This window comes from Eublepharis macularius, chromosome 2 (genome assembly GCF_028583425.1).
Source record: "Eublepharis macularius isolate TG4126 chromosome 2, MPM_Emac_v1.0, whole genome shotgun sequence".
Lineage (NCBI taxonomy): Eukaryota > Metazoa > Chordata > Lepidosauria > Squamata > Eublepharidae > Eublepharis > Eublepharis macularius.
Genome location: NC_072791.1, coordinates 18,712,445 through 18,736,816, shown reverse-complemented (window position 1 = coordinate 18,736,816; position 24,372 = coordinate 18,712,445). Strand labels below are relative to the sequence as shown.

The 24,372-nt window shown below is 43.9% G+C and overlaps 1 protein-coding gene across 1 annotated transcript; it reads right to left on the bottom strand.

Annotated features, from left to right (window-relative positions):
• Window positions 1–944: 944 nt before the first annotated feature.
• Window positions 945–23,352, bottom strand: TMEM179 (transmembrane protein 179). The gene is made up of 4 exons (XM_054969890.1): window positions 23,051–23,352; window positions 11,992–12,129; window positions 3,046–3,124; window positions 945–1,124 (listed from the first exon to the last, which is right to left on the bottom strand). Exons 1-4 carry the CDS (start codon window positions 23,350–23,352, stop codon window positions 945–947), a joined length of 699 nt encoding a protein of 232 aa, XP_054825865.1.
• Window positions 23,353–24,372: the final 1,020 nt, after the last annotated feature.

Below are 24,372 nucleotides of genomic sequence, written 5' to 3'. Positions count from 1 at the left end.
CAACTATATGAGGTTTTTGTATATATATAATTTTAATTGCTGAATTTTATTGTAGAATCTGCTAAGTAATTGTATTTTATGACTGTTGTACCCCGTCCTGACCCCACTTGTGGGGAGGGCGGGTGAAACACCGAATAAACTAAACTAAACATATTAGAGTTTTCACATGGTTGGAGAGAAGTTCCCTTCACCCTCTGCTACAAAGAGCCCTCTTGCATGACATGGGCATTGCCACATGGATACCCAATCATGAGGTTGCCCAAGACCCCCTCGTTTTGAATGCAAAGGATTACAATAATTAAGAATTCATAAGGTGGGTGGTCTCCAAGAGAGTGCCCACATCACATGTGATAGTATCTTTGTACGGGAGAGGAACCTGCTAGGTGTTTGAATTAACCAGGTGTATGTCTTCGAATATCTTGCAAAGAAACATAAATGCTCAAGTCTACATTCAGCAGGATACTTATGAGTAAGCTGGTTGCTGATGGCAGTTTTAACCCACAAAAAGAATCTATATCAAAGCAAGAGGACATAGTTCACACATGCATGTCCATCCCTCATCCATTGCCACACTCAGGGATAATTTGCTCATACGAGTAAGTCTTTACAAATTAACTCCCCAAAACAAAATTTTGACACCACCCAGTGTCAACTCAAATAATTTACAGTGGAGAGAGTTTGTACATTTGGCCAAGGGTAATTTGGCCAAGAAAAAGCAGGAGATGAGAGATCATGACGTTGTATATGCATGTGTGAACTAGCCCAATGAGTTACATTAATGGTGGCATGTCTACAGATAATAAATATCTCCTTAACAGGATGCTCAGTCCCATATTCCTAAAACCTACTCAGCAGACAACCCAATACAATTTTCATACTTGACCTTCCAATAGTGCTGCCAGATTAGAAAACCTACAATGCTCGGGTATACTGGCTCATCCCTGTTAGATCATGCCACTTTTTTCGTCCTGAAAAGAAGTTCGTGATGAAGATCGCCCTAGCAAAAACTCCTTCTCGTGGATCAGGCTATCCAGGAGATCTTCCTGCCGGTAATTATGATAAACCTTCATGAAGGCCAAAATGGTAATTCCTAGCCAACTCAGCCAGGCAGCCCAGAGGCCAAACTAAAGAGAAAGAGACAAAGAGAAGAGAAGATTAAACAATGTCTAACACTTCCTTGCAAAATCAGCTAAAGAATCAATATTGAAGATTTGCAATTCCATTTATTTATTTATTTATTTATTTATTTATTATTTATTTATTCGAAACAAAGAGGGGTACAGAAAAAAGAGGGGGGGATAACAGGGTCCAAGGAACGGTAGGATTTTGCTCTACAAGGGTTGTTAAAACACAGCGTACACACAACATACCTTCATCAGAGTTCATCAATGTTAAAATGAAGATGGCATCTACTATTCCAGCTTCTGTGTACCTTACTGACTAAACACATTCTTTTTCTACCGAGTGTTCCCTTTTAGATCAACTAAAGATCAAAATGAGGGGGCTCTGTGAACATTCTTACGATTTGCAATTCCATTTATATGGCACACTTTTGACTGTACCGATTCCCACCTTTCTTCACTCCAGTCTTTTGGGCCTCACACTATTGTTTGGTTTGATTTCCACCTATGCCGCGTTGGATTGCAGACTGCAAATTCCATTTCCCTTGTTCTTCAGATGTTTATGAGGTGCTGTCTGTGCTAAAGTTTCACAAGCAAACATGTTCACTGTGAAAGTACTGCTTTGGAAGATTCAAAAGGTTCCCAAACAACTCCTTACTCATCTTGCTTGCTCAATCTGCTGCTGCTTCCGTGACATTTTAAAAATGTCATTCCCAAAATCACTGACAACCAGCTTTGGGTATGTGATGTGTCTAATGGCAAAAGGAAACTCCAGTTCTGAGGGAGTCTCCTCTCCTTACCCTCACTGTGAGCCAATCAGGCATCATACACTAAGAATGATGATATCATGACGCCACGTAGCCAATCGGAACTGATTGAGGACAAAGTCAATTCACAGCAAGGGCAATGCTTCCTGCATGGCATTTCTCTCATGCTAAATTTGTAAATATGGTACAGTTCTGCTCTTTTAAGCCCCATCCTCCAAATCACCAATGCTGTTCACAGAAATATTCAAGGAGAGGCTGGACAAATATTTGTCAGGGATGCTGTAGGCTGTTCCTGCATTGGGCAGGGGGTTGGACTAGATGGTCTGCAAGGCCCCTTCCAACTCTATGTTATACTAAGATGATGGTATTCTTGAAAAGTTCCCCCATGTGGCCCTGCTTTGGCTCAGCCTCATCTTGTTCCTCAATATGATGTTAAAATATGAGTTAAAACTATCCAAAAAGCATCTGTTGGTAGCAGTCTTATTATTGCATGTAGAGATTGTCCCTTAATGGCTGGAAGAGAGAGGATCTCCAGCAACAAGATTCTGGAAGGCATTTTAGGCTGCCGTGGGATGAGGAGAGGCAGGGGAAGTCGTCCTTCGTGAGAGGAAATCGTTGTTGAAACTTAATAACATTTGATTTATATACCACCCTTCAGGGCAACGTAACACCCATTCAGAGCAGTTTACGAAGTGTGTTATTATTATCCTCTCGACAATCACCCTGTGAGGTGGGTGGGGTTGAGAGAGCTCTGAGAGAGCTATGACAGACCCAAGGTCACCCAGCTGACTTCAAGCAGAGGAGTGAGGCGTCAAACCCGGTTCTCCGGATTAGAGTCCTGCTGCTCTTAACCACTACACCAAACTGGATCTCTTTCGGCTGGATTCAACCCAATGTGTGGCTCCACCTATCACTTCAATTTTAGATCGAGAAGGTCATGGTTTTCACCAGAGGCAATTCACACACCCAGCTGTGAAGCATCAGATCTCAGTAAGCAAACAATAGTTAACAGACAATAGTTAAAAGACATGCATGTGCAAATAGGCCTTAAGAGATGGTAGGGGTAGAGAATATTACTTTGTGCAAAAAGAAAGCTTAAGAACATCCAGATCCTTTCCTGGGATCAGGGACACTGTGTGGAATATTGCTTGACTTACCTGTGTGATGGCAAACTGGTCATAGAACGCTGAGTTTTCTAAATTCAGCTCAAGATCTATATCCTGTAACTCTTCACAGCTTGGAGAAAAAGACATGTTGCATGAAAGGGAAAGAAAAGAAAATAATTTCACCCATTCCAAATGACCTTTCCAAGCTTCACCTGAATCAGACCTTGATAAAGCCTCATTTTCTAGCATCAAAAGCCCACCGCTATATGTAACAACCGTGCGACAATGTCTTCATTATAAAACAATCATTTCCGCACCCTTTGAAAAACAGATAAACTTTCATAATACAGCCATTCTTGCAGCATTTCATTGAACCAATCAAAGCTTGTTTCAGTTTTCTCTCATACGGAAATAATGGAACTAAGGACAAAATGTTAATGTTCTTTCATATATTTTGCTAACTGTTCCACTTCCAGCCAATTTCCTTCCAATTCAGAACAAGCAATGTCGTATGAATTTTATCAGCCATAGCGACATCCTGTAAGTAAACTGGGTTCTTTGGGTAGGATCAGGGCTTTTTTTCAGCAGGAACGCGGTGGAACGGAGTTCCAGAACCTCTTGAAAATGGTCACAAGGCTAATGGCCCCGTCCCCTGATCTCCAGACAGAGGGGAGTTTAGATTGCCCTCCGCGCCGCCAAGCACGGGTCTCTGTCTCGAGATCAGGGGGCGGGGCCACCAGCCATGTGACCATTTTCTCTAAGGGCGACCCACCTCTTTTCCCAGAAAAAAAAGCCCTGTGTAGGATCCTAAGAATTTGTTCCACTAAACGATCACACAATGAATTCTCTTAAGTAAAAAATTGTATGATAAAATGGATGCAAAATTTTGGAGAAAACATACATAAGAATCAGTGGGAAAATCTTTGGACTGAAGAAATCAAATTTACAGAATGTTAAATATTAAGGGAGAACTCCCGGTATAAAATGTTTTATAGATGCATATTACCCCCCAAAATATAGCAAAACCAAACAAAGAGTATAATGAGAAGCGCTGGAAATGTCAGAACACAGATGCAACAATTTCTTGCAAAAAGAAAAGAAAACATTGGATAGAAATACATGAAGAAAAACAAAAGATATTAAAAGTTAAGTTTGCAATGGATCTGAAAAATATATTAAATATTTTACCAAGCAATTTTACAAAAATATACAGTGAATTATTTAAGTGCAGCAAAATGGAAGGCAATGAAATGTCCAAAATTGAAGGAATGGAAGAATAAACTGAATAAATATATGGCAATAGCAAAACGAATATCTTTTATACACAATAGACCGATTTCAGAATATTGAGAAAAATGGAAAGTTTTTTTTATTATTATTATATAGCTGAAAATCAAGATTTAAATCACAGAATGACAGAAAGACAGACTTGGGTAAAGCATATTATTAGACACAAAGACAGATGGGAAAGATAGACTAAAGATGTTTAAATAGAAGTGAAATATTAAAAAGTAAATATAATTAAGTTCTATAATGCATGATTTTGATTATAAAAGATTATAGATTATGAATTCTATGTTTGTGTGTTTGTAAATTGAAATTAAAAAAAGAAAAAAAGTGAATGCAAGAGGCTCGCCCATTGAGGGAAGGCACTTTGTGCCTAAGGAAGGTTATCAGAATAAATCCATTGGATCCAACAATTTGGAAGAGCCTTTTGCCCCGGAAGAGGAATTTTGTGCTAGAGGAAGGTGCTGCCATTGGTGGAATAAATCTAGAGGATCCAGCCCTGTTTAGCAGGGCCTTTCCACGCTATCACTAAAACAGTGACATGTGGATTTTTAATAATAACAAAAACAACATTCGATTTATAGGATGACTTAACACCCACTCAGAGCAGTTTACAAAGTATGTTATAATTTATTATTCCTTGTTCTATTTTACTTCTGTACATTGTTTTTGTTTGTTTGTTTGGTTTAAAAAAAATAAATTTAGAACTGTCTGCCAAAAAAAAAAAAAAAATAATTTATTATTCCCACAACAAAACACGCTGTGAGGTGGGGCTGAGAGAGCTCCGAGAGAGCTGTGACTAGCCTAAAGTCACCCAGCTGGCTTCAAATAGAGGAGTAGAGAATCAAACCTGGCTCTCCGGATTAGAGTCCTGCCGCTCTTAACCACTAAACCAAACCAGATTAAATGGGATCATATCCCCCCATTACTTTGGCCTCTTCCCTCTCAACTCTAACCTAGTTCATAGGGTTCTTGGATATAATAATAATAACAACAATAACAACAACATTCGATTTATATACCGCCCTTCAGGACGACTTAACGCCCACTCAGAGCAGTTAACAAAGTATGTTATGATTATCCCCACAACAAAACACCCTGTGAGGTGGGCGGGGCTGAGAGAGCTCTGAAAGAGCTATGACTGACCCAAGGTCACCCAGCTGGCTTCAAGTGGAGGAGTGGGGAATCAAACCCAGTTCTCCAGATTAGAGTCCTGCTGCTCTTAACCACTACACCAAACTGGCTCACACATTACTTGCATAATTCTTAAGGGAATTCTCGGTAAATATCACATCAGAATCAATGAGAGATCCTCGCTGAAGGTAGAAGGTATGAGTAATAAGAAGCCAAGACTGTTGTCTCCATGCCATGATGATGGGCTTCCTGGAGACATCTTGCTGGCCACTGATGAAAAGCTTAGCCAAGTGAATCGACTGATTCTTCTGTACTTGGGTTTCTGATTAGATACATGCTTGTTTGTTGGAGCGCTACAACAACATAACAACAGCAACAACATTTGATTTATATACCACCCTTCAGAACAACTTAACTCCCATTCATAGGGGTTTACGAAATGTGTTGTTATTGTTGTTATTGTTGTTATTATCCTTACCCTGTGAGGTGGGTGGGGCTGAGAGAGCTCTGAGAGAGCTGTGACTGACCCAAGGTCACCTAGCTGGCTTCAACCTGAGGAGTGGGAAATCAAATCCGGCTCTCCAGATTAGAGTCCTGCTGCTCTTAACCACTATCCTATATGCTGTACATATCTGACAAATAAAATCCTTAAGGGTTCACAGAGTTATATTAGGAGTAGGAGTTGTGATATGGCATCGATTTGCAAACCACTTCTAATATCCAGCCTGTGATGTTTGTGCAACCGAAGACCATTCAACAATCACAACAGTTGCAAATGCATTGCATGAGAGAAGTATTTCATAATCTCACATACAATGCATTGTGCAAGCGGAAGCATAAAAGGACTTAGTACAGTGCTGCTCGCACAAGGTCCTGGGCAGCACCTACTGTCGTCTTCCCTAGGTATAATAGTGTTTGGAAATTGTTTGCACAGTATCCTGCACAATTAAGTTTGCCTTGGCACAAGCGGCAAATGCTGTCTTTTTCTTGCATTTCCACTTGCACAAGAGTCCTAGCACAAGCGGAAGTGTTGTACTTGATCCAACCAATTACATTTTGAGCAGTCAGACAATGCTTTCAAAAACTGGAGAATGCTCCCCATTTTGAACCGTAATGGTTGCTAATGATAAGCAACACCATTGAATAACCTCTCATATATAATAAGCTCACTTTTATCAAGAGTTCTAAATTGGCTGACAATGTAAACTGAGATCCTGCAAATGTACAACACACATTGTTTTAGGCTTTTTTGTTCAAATTATGTTCTACTCTGCTCTGGTTAGACCTCACCTGGTGTTCAATTTTGGGCACCACATTTTCAGATATAGACAAGCTGGAACATGTCTGGAGGAAGGCAACGAAGATAGTAGTAGTAGTAATAACAACAACATTCAATTTATATACCACCCTTCAAGACAACTTAATGCCCACTCAGAGTGGCTTACAAAGTATGTTATTATTATCCCCACAACAATCACCCTGTGAGGTGGGCGGGGCTTAGAGAGCTCTGAGAAGCTGTGACTGTCTCAAGGTCACCCAGCTGGCTTCAAATGGAGGAGTGGGGAATCAAACCTGGCTCTTCAGATTAGAGTCCTGCACTCTTAAGCACTGCACCAAACTGGCTCTCTAGGGAGGGGTCTGGAGACCAAGTCCTATGAGGAAAGGTTGAAGGAGTTCAGAATGTTTAGCCTCGAGAGGAGATGACTAAGAGGTGATATGATGAGACCATCTTCACATATTTGAGGGGCTGTCATATAGAGGATGGGGTAGAGTTGTTTTCCACTGCCCCAGAAGGTTGGACCAGAACCAATGGGTTGAAGTTAAATCAAAACAGTTTTCGGCTTAACATTAGGAAGCACTTTCTGACAATTAGAAGAGTCCCTCAGTGGAACAAGATTCCTCAGGAGGTGATGGGCTCTCCTTCTTTGGAGGTTTTTAAGCAGAGGCTAGACGGCCATCTGACAGCATTCCGTGATTCTGTGAACCCAGGCAGATCATGAGAGGGAAGGCAGGAAGGGTTACATCAGTGCTTAGTTTTCATGGCCTCTTCTTACATGCCCAGGGGATTGCAACCTTATGGTCAGGTAGCAATTTTCTCCAGGCCAGTTTGGCTAGGGATCCTGATGGAGTTTCGCCATCATCTGGGCATGGACTAAAGGTCACTCTTTGCGGGGGGAGGTATTTGGGAATTTCCTGTATTTTGCAGAGGGTTGGGCTAGATGACCCTAGAGGTACCTTCCAACCCTAGGATTCTATGATTCTATGGAAACTAATCTCAGATCTTACTCATACTTCCAGCAGATCACAGAGAGACTATGGAAACTGTGCCAGGAGGCAGTTTTGGAATGGATGAGGGCTAACAAACTGAAACTTAATCCCAACAAAATGGAGATGCTCCTAGTGGGGGGAAGGTCTGACCCAGGAACTGGGATATCAGGATGATATTGCACTCCCCTTAAAAAAGCAAGTTCATGGTTTGCTCCTGGAGAAACATGTGGCAGTAGAGGCCCAGGGTACCTTTTATCAGATTTGACTGGTGAGCCAGCTGTAGCCCTTCCTGCAGGAAGGGAGAAGGGGGGAATCTTGCCACTGTGCTGCATGCCCTGGTAACGTCTAGATTAGATTACTGCAATACACTCTATGTGGGGCTGCCACTGAAGACTGGAAGCAGCAATTGCTGTGGCCAGAATGTTGACTGGAGTGGGTTGTAGGGACCATATCACTCCAATCTTGTTCCATCCACATTGATTACCAACAGTGGCAGACCTACATTTTTGGGATCCTGAAGCCTGAACTGTTATGGGGGTCCTTTCTCAACCAGCAACAATAGGGCAATGTCCATCAAGGTCCAAAAGGCCTTACTGTGCTTGCAAGGATCTCAAGGCCCAAATGGCAGAGAACGGGGTGGTGGGCTGGAGCCCTTGAAAATGGGCCATACAGTGAGCTCCCCTTAGAACTATTAAGCCGTGCACCAATGAAGGACTCAAGGATCCAGCTGCCAAAATGTAGGCTATGAATAGATTCTGGCAAGTTGGGAGTTCGAGGGCTGCAAGCCCCTGAGAAAATGTTGAAATCTGACCAATTGCAGGGACATTTTGAGGCTGTATGAAATGGGTATTAGAGCATATTCTAAGATCAATATTAAGTACTTCAACACATTGGCTTATGTTTCTGTCATTAAAATAGCCTTATTTTAATAAGTTTGCTGTAGTGGTTAAGAGCACGGGACTCTAATCTGCAGAACCGGGTTTGATTCCTCACTCCTCTCCTTGAAGCCAGCTGGGTGACCTTGGGCTAGTCACAGCTCTCTTGGAGCTCTCTCAGGCCCACCCACCTCACAGGGTGATTATTGTTGTGGGAATAATAATAACACACTTCGTAAACTGCTGTGAGTGGGCGTTAAGTTGTCCTGAAGGGCAGTATATAAAATGAATGTTGTTGTTGTTGTTGTTGTTGTTGTTGTTGTTATTTTAAAAACTCAATTTTGTTGAAAAATTCACTAATAAAAAAACATTGCTTCACGGCCCCTCCAGAATTAGCTTAAGCTTCATTAGTTTCATAGTGGATCCGCCCCTGATTACCAGTGTGTTTCCTGGTCCAATTCAAGGTGCTGTTTAAAAAGTCTTGGCCGGGGGGGGGGGGGGGGGGCGCAGAATGTCCAGGTTGTAATATATGCAAACTTTATGAGCTGTGGCTGGGAGAGGGCCATGGCTCAGAGGTAGAGGATTTGCTTGGCATGCAGAAGGTCCCAGGTTCAATCCCCAGCATCTCCAGTTAAAAGGCTCAGGCAGCTGGTGACAGGAAAGGCCTCAACCTGAGACCCCAGAGATCCATGGCCAGTCTGAGTAGATAATATTAAGCTTGATGAACCAATGGTCTGATTCAGTATAAGGCAGCTTCATGTCTTTATGTGAGCAAGGTCTAATTCATATTTTTCCCATATAATTATTCATTATATCAGCATTTCAGAGACCCAGAGAGAGCCAAGTTGATGTAGTGGTTAAGAGCAGTGGGACTCTAATCTGGAGAACTGGGTTTAATTCCCAACTCCTCCACTTGGAGCCAGCTGGGTGACCTTGGGTCACAGCTCTCTCAGAGCTCTCTCAGCCCCACCCACCACACAGGGTAATAATAATCATATACTTTGTAAATGGCTCTGAGTAGGTGTTAAGCTGTCCTGAAGGGCAGTATATAAATCGAATGTTGTTGTTGTTATGTGTGCGGCTTAGTAGCCATAGTGTCATAAGGGATAATGGTCATATTAGTAGTCATCCCCTATAATAGTCATAAGTGATCTGGATTCAAATCCCACTCAAATCCCTGAAGCTCATTGGGCAACCTTGGGGGAGTCACTGTCTCTCAAGCTAACCTTCCTCACAGGGCTGCAGTGAGGATCAAATGGGAGGGGGGCAACTTGAGCTGACTGGAGGAAAAATGGCAATAAAATATATAATGGTACAGCAATATAGCGAAACCACTGCCCTGTGGTGAGAAATGCTGGCTGCGTGCAACTCAGTGGGAAAAAAAATTCATGTGTCTTGTGCAAAACAGAAAAGGACCAAAAGATGTGGTATGCATTGGTATGCATTGCTTAAGCACTTCCTTCTTCATTATACCCCCACCCACTAAAACACCCCCACAGACACACTCACTGGGGTATCGGCCCAATGGTGTGTTTTACCCCGACATGAAACCAAACTAATAAGCCTCTGTTTACCTTTTGCCATCATCTGAGTAGACTTCAGAAGAAGGGAGGATTGGGGAGTTTTTGTTTCAGATGCTCCAGAGCAAAATATCGGCAAGACAGAGTCTGCCTACCGTTTTTTTCTTTTTTTTTGTTTTACAAATAACTTGGATTTTTACTTGGTGCTGTGAAAAAAATTCCAGGGGTTTTGAGGTTTCAGAACGCCTCTTCTCTCTGTGTCTCTCTCTTTCTCTCTTTCCCTCTTTTTCTTGCCTTTCCAGTGCTGTCAGCCATCTTGGATGCTTATCCGAATATTCGATTCATCAGAGGTTTTTTTTTCAAAAAAAAAAACCTGAGAGATTTTAAAACCGAATATTCGAATAATCGTTGCAGCCCTAAACAGAACATTCACTATGGCATTTTACAACATATGACAATGTGAAACATAAAATTGATGCTTTAGCAGTGCAGATAGCATCCATCATGTGACATAAAATGTCACTCCCCCTCCCCCGCCTCAGCCAGTTTGTTAATATCCAGCAGAAAGAAACAATCTCAAAAATCTTCCCCAGTACCAACCCCAAAGTTTGGTGGAATATACTGGATAATTTTTTGACTATGTACTTTATTATATTGCTGCTTTAGAAGACTATATAATGCTAGAAAGTTCAGTTCACAGTTCCACATATATGAGAAACTCCATTCCCCCCACTTAAGATCTGTGTATATGTATAGAACTGCCTTGTCTTGCAACCTGGGGAACATATGATGATAATGTTGCAAACTAGATGATGGTAGTGGATTATAGGTTAAGAACCACAGCCTACAAATTATGGAAGTAATTCTTCATGTTCTGCACATCAATGGACAGATGTACAAAGATTTAGTGATTGGAATGGGGTATTTATTCTATATTATTATATACTAAAAGGTAAAGATAGTCCCCCTGTGCAAGCACCAAGTCATTACTGACCCATGGGGGGACGTTGCATTGACATTTTCTTAGCAGACTTTTTGTTATGGGGTGGTTTTCCATTGCCTTCCTGAGTCATCTACACTTTACCCCCTGGAAACTGGGTACTCATTTTACCGACCTCGAAAGGATGGAAGGCTGAGTCATCCTTGAGCCAGCTACTTGAACCCGGCTTCTGCCAGGATCGAACTCAAGTTGTGAACAGAGCTTGGGCTGTAGTACTGCAGCTTACCACTCTGCGCCACAGGGCTCTCTATATTATATACTACATATATAATATTATATATTATATACATAGTATAAAAGTTGCTTAGTATTTTGGGCTACATACTAACTGTCTTGTTTTGTGGGAAATTTGTACAATTACAGAAGTAATTATTTAAATACTTCTGTAATTTAAATTACAGAAGCATTCATGCTGTCTAGGACTATATATTCCAGCATTCTAAGCCATGCAAACTATCCAGCTATTTTGGTACATGTTTCAGTATCTTGCAAGTTTGAGTCCCAGGCCCAAACACCTTTAATCTATTACAAGACATTACAAAAATGCATAATGGGACCCCATCAATCAGGCATAATGGAACATATGCTACCTGCAATCCTCCCAATACGCACAGTCATCGTGTGCAAATAGGTGCAATATGCATATTTACCATGTATGTACAGCTACAGTTTACGCAAACTGACTGCTGGATTTTTCAGGGTTCAGGAATGGATCATTGACCTGGGCTGAATCTGGGGACCTACAGAGGATTTGGGCTGAAGACAAAGGAGTCTTCTTGGCCTTGCTTAACCCGTCATACCTTGCCTGTCCCTCCTCTCGCTCGCTTTCCTCACATCAAATTACTATATGTATCACCTCCCGTTTATCTAACTTCACGTTTCAACAGAGAGAATCACCGGCTTCAGTACCCACCTGTATGGCATGCTTCCTTTATCGGTAATAGCATCACACCACATTTTAAAGCCCACGCTCACAATAGTGCTGGCAATAAAGATGAGGAACACCACAAACGCACTGATCAGCAGATTCAGGAAGGCATAAAAGAAAGAGCTGCAACAAAAAATGGGGGGAAGGGAGAGAGAAGAAAGAAACGGATAATTCGTCAGCAGTGAGGGAAACCTCTCTGAACTACACAGCATACATGAAATTGCTTTATATCGGTTAAACTGTTAGACTATCAAAGTTTGTGTTGTCTAATCTGACAAGGGATCGCCTCTCCCCATATGTACCTCGGAGAGCTCTTAGATCTGCAGGTAAACACCTACTGGTGGTCCCTGGCCCCAAGGAGGCTCAGCTGGCCTCGACCAGGGCCAGGGCATTTTCTGTCCTGGCCCCAACCTGGTGGAACTCTCTGTCAGAAGACACTTGGGCCCGCCAAGATCTGGTATCTTTTCAGCGGGCCTGTAAGACAGAGACGTTCTGCCAGGCATATGGTTGAGGCCAGCATGGGCTCCATCAAATTAGCCTCCCTGCCGGTCTCCTGCCAGTGGGGGGGAGCATATGGTCCATCTGCCTCCCCATGCTTGAAGAGTTAGAGGTTCACCAACCCACACCTCCACCCTTTTCTTCCCTTGTGTGTGGTGGGCAGGGAAAGGGGGAAGGGTGTCCCATTTGGAATGTGGATATCCATGAGATGTCATTTTATTGGTTTTACTTATTGTATCTTATTTATGATTGTGGCCCGCCCTGAGCCTGCTTGCGGGGAGGGCGGGCTAAAAATCCAATAAATAAATAAATAAATAAATATAAATAAACTAGTAATGACTCTCCAGGATCTCAGGTGGAGGACTTGCACATTGCCTACTAGCTGATCCTTGTAACTAGCGATGCTGGGAATTGAACGTGATACCTTCTGCATGCAAAGCATACGATCCACCACTGAGATACAAACGCTGCCTAATAAATACAACAACATGAAGCTGCTTTATCCTGGGTCAGCTTTTTGGTCTATTAAGGTCAGTCTTATCTACTTGGACTGGCAGCAGGCCTCCAGAGTCTCAGGTCACAGTCTACATTATCTAGTACCAGATCCTTTTAACTAGAGATGGTGATACTTAAATCTGGGACCTTCTGCCTGCAAAACCAAAGCCTTACCATTGAGCCTCCGCCCTTCCAATAAAAGCACTGGCAAAGCTTCACCACTACTCATCTTGCACCCCACCAATCTTGCCCAGTAAGCCATCATGGACCTAAAAAGGCCTTGCAAATGGGTCTTATGAAAGCACCAGGAAAACTGTCATACAGAACTGAAGGGATGGAGTGGCAATCATTCCCAAAGTCCCACCTATACTCCAGGGCTCTGAACCAATCCTTGTGATTTTGGCCTCATGCAAATCTCGGTGATTGTCAGCCAATCAGAGCCCACAGAGCTTCCTGGTCGAGAGGGGGTGAGGCACCCTGAGTTGAAGGTGGAGGAGAAATTTTCTCTCTCTAAATTGCAGTTTTGGATAAGAGCATCAACACAGACGTGGTTTTTATTTGACTTTAGTTAGGATTTGGGGTCAGACTAGGGAAGGACACTTGTTTTAATGATACAAACAAGCATCCCGTTAAGGGCCCATCGAATCTAACTTTTCTGTACACGTTCTACGGACAAGAACTCTGTGAGTTAAAGGAGCGCTCTAGAACCTGAATAGTAATCTTGTCAACTGGGGAAACAGCGCATTGAATGCTGAGGGAAACTGTCGGGAGAAAAAAGAGTCAAATCTCCCTTCAGTGTTCGGGTACGTTAACTGAGGTGCAGTTTCAACAAGTTAACTCCCCTTAGGAAAACTTACAATCTCTAGAGAGTGCAGTTGAAACCCAATTGCACATTATATACCGAACTATGCCACACACAACCTTTACACATGACACACCTTATTTTCTATCAGTAAATCTTTGTTGTTCATCATTATCTGTCTCTTGTCTGCCCAATCAAAATAGCTATGGAAAGAAATTTATACTTACCTCACATTTAAAGACTTTATTCTAGTAGGGTTTCAAATGAGGGGCCTCCGGGTGCATAAAGCTTACATGCTGCCAACCAGTTAATTAAAGCTTGTGTCCCTTCTTTTTACTGGCTGTAGGCAAACTGGGGTTTAAACAACGAATAGGAGGGGCCATAGAGTGTGGGAATGAACAGCCATAAGCCTAGAGGACTGTTACCTCAGAAGTCACTCTCTCGTCTCTCTCATTTTCCCCTACCCATCTTTAGTTGCCACTAGAGATGGGCACAAACCAGGAAAATTTCAAACCATGTGGTTCGTGGTTTGTCATGTTTCACGAACCACGAACTTTCACAGACTTGCCCTGGTTTGCGAACCAGTTTGTTCAGTTCATGAAAACATCACTTCTGGGTCAGCAGACAGTCTGGTACACCAGTGGAATTGTTAGCTGGTACATTATGCATTGGCTAGGAAACTGATTCAACGGCGCCAGGCTATCTGCAGTGATGAGCCGAAATACAAACCAAACAAACCGGGCTAAAATTGATCATGGTTTGTGAGAAATGAGCTCCCACGAACCACCAGTTCACGAACCACAAACCAACCCAGTTCGTGATGACCTTCAGTTCATATTTCGGTTCATGCCCACCTCTAGTTGCCACAATAAAATGGCTTCACTTCTGTGGGTCACAAGCAGTGCAGGCCTGACTTACTGAGTACATGCAGAAGGCACAGTCTTCATTTGAAACACAGCTGCAGAAGAGATTCGAGGGACATGGCATAAAGAGAAGGTAGAGTCCTTCGTATAACAGGTCAGCACTCAGATATCCCTGGCCTGGCACTCTGCCATTCCCTTGTTCAGACTCCAGTAAAATTATCAGTGGCTTGCATACTGCTGGAGAAAGTCTCCTGAGGTTGGCTCAACTTTGCAGGACAGAATGTTGGGGTACACTGATCCTAATACTCGTCAACTATCTAAAGAAAGCCTCACTCATTTTAACACAACAGTTAAACCAAAACATGCTAAAGCGCATAATAATAATAAATATGATACTCAGCCATGGATTCATAAGATACTTTACAGTCCAAGTTACACGCTACTTGGTAAAATAATCTGACAGCGCAATCTTACTCAGAAGTACCACCTTACTCAGTGGAGTTTACTCCCAAGTAAGTGTACATCACATCACAGCCTGAAACTTCCAGCAAGGAGCCAATTCTTACACTAAGCCAACAATGACAAATAGTTGAACGGACTTAAATTGGTTTGTAAAATAATTTTTAAAATCACAGTTTCGTCTGTATGTTTAAAAGATTATTTTTGTTTTCAGCTCACGGCTTCATGCACATCTGAAGCAATAATTGCATTTGCCCAATGCTAAGACAATGGGTTTAACTGTTTGCTTTTTTCGATTTAATTGGAGAGATCTTGATAGTTGTTGTGGGTTTTCCAGGCTGTATTGCCGTGGTCTTGGCATTGTAGTTCCTGACGTTTCGCCAGCAGCTGTGGCTGGCATCTTCAGAGGTGTAGCACCAAAAGACAGAGATCTCTCAGTGTGATGTATTGTCGAAGGCTTTCACGGCTGGAGAACGATGGTTGTTGTGGGTTTTCCGGGCTGTATTGCCGTGGTCTTGGCATTGTAGTTCCTGATGTTTCGCCAGCAGCTGTGGCTGGCATCTTCAGAGGTGTAGCACCAAAAGACAGAGATCTCTCAGTGTCACAGAGATCTCTCACAGTGTCACACTGAGGGATCTCTGTCTTTTGGTGCTACACCTCTGAAGATGCCAGCCACAGCTGCTGGCGAAACATCAGGAACTACAATGCCAAGACCACGGCAATACAGCCCGGAAAACCCACAACAACCATCGTTCTCCGGCCGTGAAAGCCTTCAACAATACATTGGAGAGATCTTGGTTTGAGGGGCAGCATTTCTCTTATCTCCAGATGTATATTATGTCGCAGACCATAGTGGCTTCCATCTAACCTATACATGGCCTTTAAGTGGTATGGCACTGTGGCTTATCCTGCTTTCAGACATATTAGAACATCCGCTGTTAAGAAGAACATTTTTGATTCACTTAGAATTATCTTTTTCATTGAACAAAGTGCAACTAGAAGCAAGGACCCTGATTACTCAGATCCAAAACAAGTGCCAGTTCACACATGATTATCCTTCACTGACAGCAACATCAGGACATGACTTGCAGTCCAGACCAGCCGCCACAGATCCTACACACATATCTGCACATGGAAGCAGTTCACATATACATTCAAGATCCCTAAAGCAAGTGCTCAAAAGTGGAGTATGCATGTGTGAATCAGCCCTGGAAAGTGTGTACAACGAGAAAGTGCTCAGTCAAGAGCCTGGGGGTTATACTTGATCCAGCACTATTGCTAGAAAAGCAAATTAAGGCAATGCAGAGTCTCTAGGGATCTGAAGCCATCTCTAATCACATCATGATTTATATCCTTTAGTATTTATTTATTTATTATGTGTTTTATTTATTAGATTTTTTTAATCCACTCTACTCATAAACAGGCTTAGAGTGGATTACAATATGAATAAATAAATTACAATAAAACAGCTTTAAAAAAAACAGGAGCATTGTCCACAAACTCATGCTAGCCTGGAAGATGGCCCGCCTACCTCAATGCAGCCGATCTGGCCACCTGGATCCATGCTATGGTAACATTGAGATTTGATGACTGTTAACGCACTGTCTCCCCTCTAAGTTAACTCGGAGACTTCAGTTGATGCAGATTGCAGAATGCTGCAGTTCGGTTATTATCAGGAGCTAGGAGAGCCATGAATATTACTTCCATTCTTCAGTCACTCCATTGGCTTCCTATAAGTTAAGGTAATGGCTATCAGCTACAAAGCTCTCCATAGCCTTGGTCCATCATATCTACGGGACCGCTTCTCTTAAGAAAGCTCTCACTCTCCCGGCCTTTCGTAAATTATGCAAAACTGAACTGTACGGGTCTCGAGCAAGCCAGGCATCGCCTCTACTACCTTGCATCAGGTGAGCTGGGCACCACCTTCTTCACTTTGCATGGGGTTCAGGAGAGCTGAGAAAGGGGCTGGCCCTGCCCAGGTGGAGGGGGAGTCCATCAGCACAGTAGGAGGTGTCCCAGCACTCTTAACGGCCAATCCGTTCTTGCCTATGAGGTAAATTGGGCTGAGAATATGCAACTGGTCACACGGTGAGTTTCTAGGGCGGAATTGGAATTCAAGATCACAGAGCCAAGCTACAAGTGACACCTTACACAGGTTGGACACATATCAGCTTCCCTCAAGTTTTGATGGGAAATGCAGGCATCCTGGTTTTACAGCTTGGCTCTCTGTTACAGCTGCAAGACCAGGATGCCTACATTTCCCATCAAAACTTGAGGGAAGCTGACAAGTGTCCAACCTGTGTCAGATGTCACTTGTAACTTGGCTCCTAGTCTAAAATTGTAACCACTACAGCAGACTGGCTTTCATGGGGTAGCTACTGTTGAGCAGCACTAAGCAGCCAAGCCTGGGTGAAACATGCAAGTTGCATGGTAGCAAGTTGCCCGATGGATGCTGCCATGCCTGACCCCAATGAGTCCTCCCTCAAAGGCCAAAACAGCCCTAGAAAGGGCCCTTCCCCTTCCCCTGCCCTTTAGTGACAGAAACCGAGCCTAGAAGCAGACAAAACAGTTGGGGTTACCTAGCAACAACCTTTGAGGGCATCCATTTTTAAAGTGGCAGGCAATCCTGTTTTTGTCAGGTTCAGGTTTGTAGAAAGATTGGAGCCTTGCCTATTCAAGGCTCCAATCTCGACTTAAGTATTTGGCAGAGTTGCAAATTAGATTTGTGTGTGTGTGAGAGAGAGGGGGGTAGGGGGTAGGTAGGTAGATATAAACAATTCAATAAAACATATAAAGACAAGCACACATAATAACAACAACCAAAGTGGAGGACCAATGACAGTTAGTGGGGGAACACTAAACAAAATAACATCAACAACAAACAAAATAACAACAACAACAAACAAAAAGAACAACAAAAAGTCTTCACCTGCTGGCAGAAAACTATGATAGAATAAGATCTCTCTGGGAAAGGAGTTCCAGAGGTTGGGTGCCATGACCGAGACTGCCTTTTCTTGGGTCGCTTATCTTGCCTCAGATGGCAGGACACCCAACACAAGGCCTCCAAAGATGACCAGGAGAGATGGGTAGGTTCCTACGGGAGTAGGGCAGCCCTTAAGGTCCCAGTCCAACACTCTTAACTGCTATTCAATGCAGGTCTCTAGAGATCTGAAGCCATCTCTAATCACGCCATGATTTACATCCCTTAGGATTCATTTATTATTTATTTTATTCATTAGATTTTTTATTCACTCCCCCTGTAAACGGGCTCAGAGCAGATTACAACACAAATAAATAAATTACAATAAAAATAGCATTAAAATCGTAAAACAGGAACACTGTTTTTAATATAGTAAACTTAAATATCAGCTAACGCATCCGTTCCGTAGGCCTTCTGGCAGGTACTAAAACAAACTAAGATGTTAGGCAACAAATTTAACTCACCAGGCTCATGGCTCGTGCTATTTTAGACTGTATTAACCAGAACAGCAGGTAAACCAATATGTGTTCAGTTCTTGGCATCACAAAGCAAGAAGGCTATTAATAAATGGGAAAGGGTTCAGAAAAAGTCCTAGAAGCAAGATACAGATGCTTTATTCTCTGCACCATATTGGTGGCTCACTGGAGGCGGGAGCAGCTGATCTGTTCTTTGTTCCATGTCAGTGCCACCACTGCAGACAACCAGAGTGCCTGGCCATGCAGAAAACAGGGTGCGGGATTATTCTGATCCAGCTGGGATCAGACCATCTTATATTCTTATTCTTTGGGAATCACAGCTAGGAGCCGACAGTATCCCACCTCTTCCTTTCAACCAGCAGACTCCGAGCCAAGCTATACATGACGCCTGACACAGGTTGGACACTTGTCAGCTTCCCTCAAGTTTTGATGGGAAATGTAGGCATCCTGGTTTTACAGCTTGGCTCTCCATTACAGCTGCAAGACCAGGATGCCTACATTTCCCATCCATTCCTGTGGAATAGTCTACCTGAGGAGTTCAGGAGAGCCCCCACTCTCCTGGCTTTCTGCAAAAAATGCAAAAATGAATTATTCAAAAAGGCTTTTTACTCAGATAGGAGGGCTATATTGTAGGGAGGGGCTCTCAGGTGCTTCGTTAATGAGTTAGGGACCGTAGACTTCACCACTACGTTGCCTTACATTCTATCTGTTGTCTTAAATATGTGCTCCTAGGAGCTAACTGTGCTTCATGTGGTCTAATGTCAACCCTAGAATTGCTTATGTTCATAATGACATAAATAAATAATAAATAATAAATAACACCAAGAGCAATGCACGAGCGGAATAAATTACATCTTCAGAAGGTTGCAATGTCTTTCCCTAAATGTTTGTCAAAACCTTTCTTTTCTACTCTGATCAGCAGCTGCTTCCTGGAGTCTCAGTTAAGGGCCTTTCACATTATCTCCTACCTGATCTTTTAACTAGAGATGGCAAGGACTGAACACACCTGGGACACATCAGCAGCCCTTCTTTGGCCCCTTCTTTAATGTCAAGTCAGTGCAGTGTGATGAATGGAGACAGCCATTCACAGTACAAGAGGGCATGGAGAGAAGGACAGACCTCTAAAGAGAAATATATGAGGGCTACTAGGTACTGCAGATCAGCCTTAAGAGACGCCAAAGCTCAGTATGAGTTGGGTCTGGCCAGGGGGGCTCACTACAATAATAAAACCTTCTACAGATATGTGAAAGTGAGAAGCAAGCACAAGGTAAAAGAGACAATTGGACTGCTGTTGGGACTAGAAGGAGAAACTCTGATGGAGGACAGAGAAAAAGTAGATAGGCTTAATGACTTTTTTGCCTCTGTTTTCTCCCTGAAGAACTCGAGCCCATCTAGAGATGGTAGAAGACATGACAGGACACCTGAGTGGCTAGTTGACATTGACAGAGAGGTTGTGGAGAGGCACCTGGCTGCACTGGACGAATCCAAATCCCCTGGGCCGGAAGGTGTGCACCCAAGAGCGCTCAAAGAACTTTCTAGAGAACTTGCAGAGCCTCTGTCCATCATCTTCAAGGCCTCCTGGAGGACTGGGAATGTGCCACAAGATTGGAGAAGAGCAAATGTTATTCCAATCTTTAAGAAAAGGAAGACCTGGGAAACTACAGGCCGGTCAGTCTGATTTCCATTGCTGGGAAGATATTAAAGCAGATTTTAAAGGGATTGATCTGTGAGCATCTGAGGACCACTTAGGGATCCAGGGAAGTCAACATGGTTTTGTCCCCAACAGATCTTGTCAGACCAACCTGGTTTCCTTCTTTAATCGAGTGACGAGCTTACTGGATCGTGGGAACTCTGTTGACATGATTTACCTGGATTTCAGTAAAACTTTTGATAAGGTTCCCCATGACATTCTAATGGGTAAACTGGAAGACTGCGGATTGGACTATAGGCCAATTCAGTGGATAGGGAACTGGTTAGAGGGCTGCACCCAAAGAGTGGTAGTCAATGGTGTTTCATCAGATTAGAGAGAGGTGTCCAGTGGGGTGCCACAGGGCTCGGTTTTGGGCCCGGTACTTTCAAATATTTTTATCAATGATCTGGATGAAGAGGTAAAAGGGCTACTCATTAAATTTGTTGATGATACCAAATTGGGAGGAGTGGCAAACACTCAAGAAGACAGAGTTAAAATTCAACAAGACCTGAATACTCTGGAGAAGTGGGCGGTTGTGAACAGGATGCAATTCAACATAGATAAGTGCACAGTATTACACCTGGGCCACAAAAACATGAAGCACAAATACTGGACGGGGGATAAACTTTTGGGCAGTAGTGTATGCGAAAGAGATCTTGGGGTAAGAGTGGACTGTAAACTAAATATGAGCAGTCAGTGTGATGCGGTGGCAAAAAAGGCAAACTCAGTCTTGGTTTGTATCAAAACAGCCATTGCATCGAAATCGCAGGAGGTCATAGTCCCTCTCTATACTGCCTTGGTCAGGCCACACCTGGAGTACTGTGAGCAGTTCTTGAGGCCTCACTACAAAAAGGATGTGGACAAAATTGAGAGGGTGCAGAGGAGAGCGACAAGAATGATCAGGGGTCTGGAGACTGAGCCCTACAAGGAAAGGCTGAGGGCCTTAGGAATGTTTAGTTTGGAGAAGAGGAGGTTGTGGGGGGGGGCATGATTGCTCTCTTTAAATATTTGAAAGGCTGTCATTTGGAGGAGGGCAGAGAGCTGTTCTAGTTGGCAGCAGCGGATAGGACTCAAAACAACGGACTTAAATGACATGCAGAAAGGTACCAGCTGGATATTAGGAAAAACCTTTCCATGGTCAGAGTAGTTCAAAGGCGGAATCAGCTGCCCTAAGCTCCCTTTCACTGGCAGCTTTCAAGAAGAGGCTGGATGAATACTGGTCAGGGGTGCCTTAGGCTCATCCTGCATTGGGCAGGGGGTTGGACTAGAAGGTCTGTATGGCCCCTTCCAACTCTGTGATTCTGTGCATATGGTGGTAAAGCTTTCCTATCTACAAAGCTGTGGGCAGTTTCTTAAATTAATGTACCAGCCAACAATTCCACTGGTGTCCTTGAAATGGGGAGGAGGAATGAATACTGGACTTCCCTGTGACTGACTGCAAATACTGAAACTTCATGACTCATGAGTTAAACTTAGTTTCAGATTTCTATTATCCCAGTCCTATCACATTGCTTATTAGCAGGATTTGAGTCCAGCAGCACCCTAAAGAACAACAAGATTTCTAGAGTATAAGTTTTCAAGAGTCAAAACTCCTTTCATCAGATACGAGAGAACTCTAGCTTGAAAGCTTACACCATGGTAATCTTGTTGGTCTTTAAGGCCTCGACTCCTGCTCTTCTACTGCAGACCAACACAGCCACCCCCTTGAAACTACTGTGTCTTAAAGGTCTCATCTTACTGACTGCATTGGCATACACTACATAATCTACCACGTCTCAGTGAGAAAGATGGGCTATGAATAGCATAAATTAATAAATGAAGGTGCCCCGGCCTGGATAGCCCAAGTGAGCCTGATCTCGTCAGATCTCAGAAGCTAAACAAGGTTGGCTTTTGTTAGCAATTGGATAGGAGACCTCCAACGAAGACCAGGGCTGAGGCAGGCAATGGCAAACCACCTCTGTTTGTCTCTTGCCTTGAAAACCCCAGCAGGAGTTGCCATAAGTCAGCTATGACATGATGGCACTTTCCATCAACAACAACAACTGAATGTCCTGGCCTGGATAGCCCAGGCAAGCCCGATCTCAGAAGCTAAGCAGGGTTGGCTTTGGTTAGTAATTGGATGGGAGATCTCCAAGGGAGACCAGGGTGGCAAAGCCATGCAGTGGCAAACAACTTCTGTTAGTCTCTTGCCGTGAAAACTCCACCAGGGCTCGCCATACATCAGCTATGACTTGAGGGCACTCTCCACCACCACCACCAATAAATAAATGTAGGAGACCAACAACAACAACCTGCACCCATACATGTTTTCTATAGATAGTTCAAAGTAAGCCATGGAATGAAATCGCCAAGTGTAGCACAAGACCCCCTTTCATTAAAAATGAGCTTGGGGTGGCGTGGGGTGGGGGTATGAGCCAGAGCCAGATCCGGGTTATTCAATGCAATTTGAAGTTTTCAGTTGACCAGCCATGAGGCCTTAGGGTGGGGCGTGCTCTAAACAGTCGTCATTTACGCCTCTTTGATCTGTTTTCATTTTAAAGGAAAATTATAATTATATATTGTTTTTAAAAAATCTAAAGAGCATGCCTGCTTTCCTTGGCCAGCTGGGTTCCCATACCCTAGTCTTCATACAATGCACTGATCCAGAGGCTGAAAATTATCTCCCTCCCTCCCTTAGCCTTGAGCCATGCGCACTCCAGCTGCAGGGCAGGGCGGGGGGGTTCTTCCCCCACCCTGACTCTGGTCTCCCCCGCCCCGTCCCCCTTCCCCGCCCGCACTTACTCCTCGTGGCCTTTGCAGAGCAGAAAGAGGGTCCGCCAGGCCTGCACTGCGGCGAGCAGGAGGGAGAGGAGGCCGGCGAAGAGGCTGAAGCGGCAGGCGGACTCGGGCCCCCACTCCTGCACGGTGAAGCGCTGCTTCTCGGCCGTCAGGTTGGCGTTGAGCCACATGCCCTCGGTGAAGAGCAGGCAGCGCCCGTGGAAGTCGTTGCTGTTCTCCGACAGCGGCACCGTCACGATGAAGCTGAAGAGGAAGGCGAGGAAGTAGCCCAGGCACTGGGCGAAGAGGGAATTGTTCAGCGCCATGATCGCGCCCGCTGCAGCCGGAGCCGGGAGGGGAGGGGGAGGCAGGCTGCGCGGGGACGCGCGTCTCCGCCCCCGCTCGCCGCGTGCCCGCCTTCTCCGCCGAGATGAGCGGGGGCGCACGGGACAGCGCTCTCTCTCTGCACGGCTCTGGGGGCGTCCGCACGGAGGGCAGTGGGGCCAAGACTGATTGAGAGGAGTCGTGTGGAGTGGTTAGAGTCTGGAGACTAGGACTTGGAAGGCCTCCGTTCAAATCCCCCCCCTCCATGTCACTCGCTGGCTGACCAGTCACTTGCCCTCAGCCTGCCCTCCCTCACAGGGCTGTTGTGATACAACAAGGAAAGAAGAAACTGTGGGCGCTGCTCTACTGTGGAGGACAGGTAGCCTTAAAATGAACTAGGCAGGGGGTAGAAAGGAGCAAGAGTCTAGTAGCACCTATACGACTAACAAAATTTGTGGTAGGGTATGAGCTTTTTGTGAGTTACAGGTATCTGAAGAAGTGAGCTGTGACTCACGAAAGCTCCTACCCTACCACAAATTTTGTGTCTCACAGGTGCTACTGGACTCTTGTTCTTTTCTACTGCTACAGGCAGACTAACACTGCTACCCATCTTGATCTATCTCTAAGCAGGGGGTGTTCAACGTGCACCATGTCTCTTGCAATCCTTACCAGAAGTCTGGAATTTTGGCTAGTATTATTATTCTGGCATTCCTGATTGGGGGGGAGGGTAGATTGGCTTGGCTAAGGTTCCCTTAGGGCAGACGCAAAGCTAAGAACTTCCAAATTAATTGCTCAACAAGAAAGCTGTGCTAGTCAGGAATCATGTTGCACCTTATTTTATTCCAGAATAAGCATTGGTGAATTAGAGCCAGCTTCACATACAAGACCCTGCATGGTTCCAAGATTCTGAGAATTCTCACTCAGTATCCTGTATCTAAAGAAAAGGTCTCTAGTCCACCAAAGCCTATACTGGATTTTTAAAAAGTCTTCAAGGTGCCACGGGACTCCATTTCATTTCTAAT

Bases quoted from the DNA above. Each gene is read 5' to 3' on its own strand.
- TMEM179 (XM_054969890.1), bottom strand. From the start codon at position 23,352: ATGGCGCTGAACAATTCCCTCTTCGCCCAGTGCCTGGGCTACTTCCTC. The intron at 12,130-23,050 runs GTAAGTGCGGGC...TTTTTGTTGCAG, and splicing joins CTCTGCAAAGGCCACGAGGA to CTCTTTCTTTTATGCCTTCC. The intron at 3,125-11,991 runs GTGGGTACTGAA...TTTTTCTCCAAG, and splicing joins AAAGGAAGCATGCCATACAG to CTGTGAAGAGTTACAGGATA.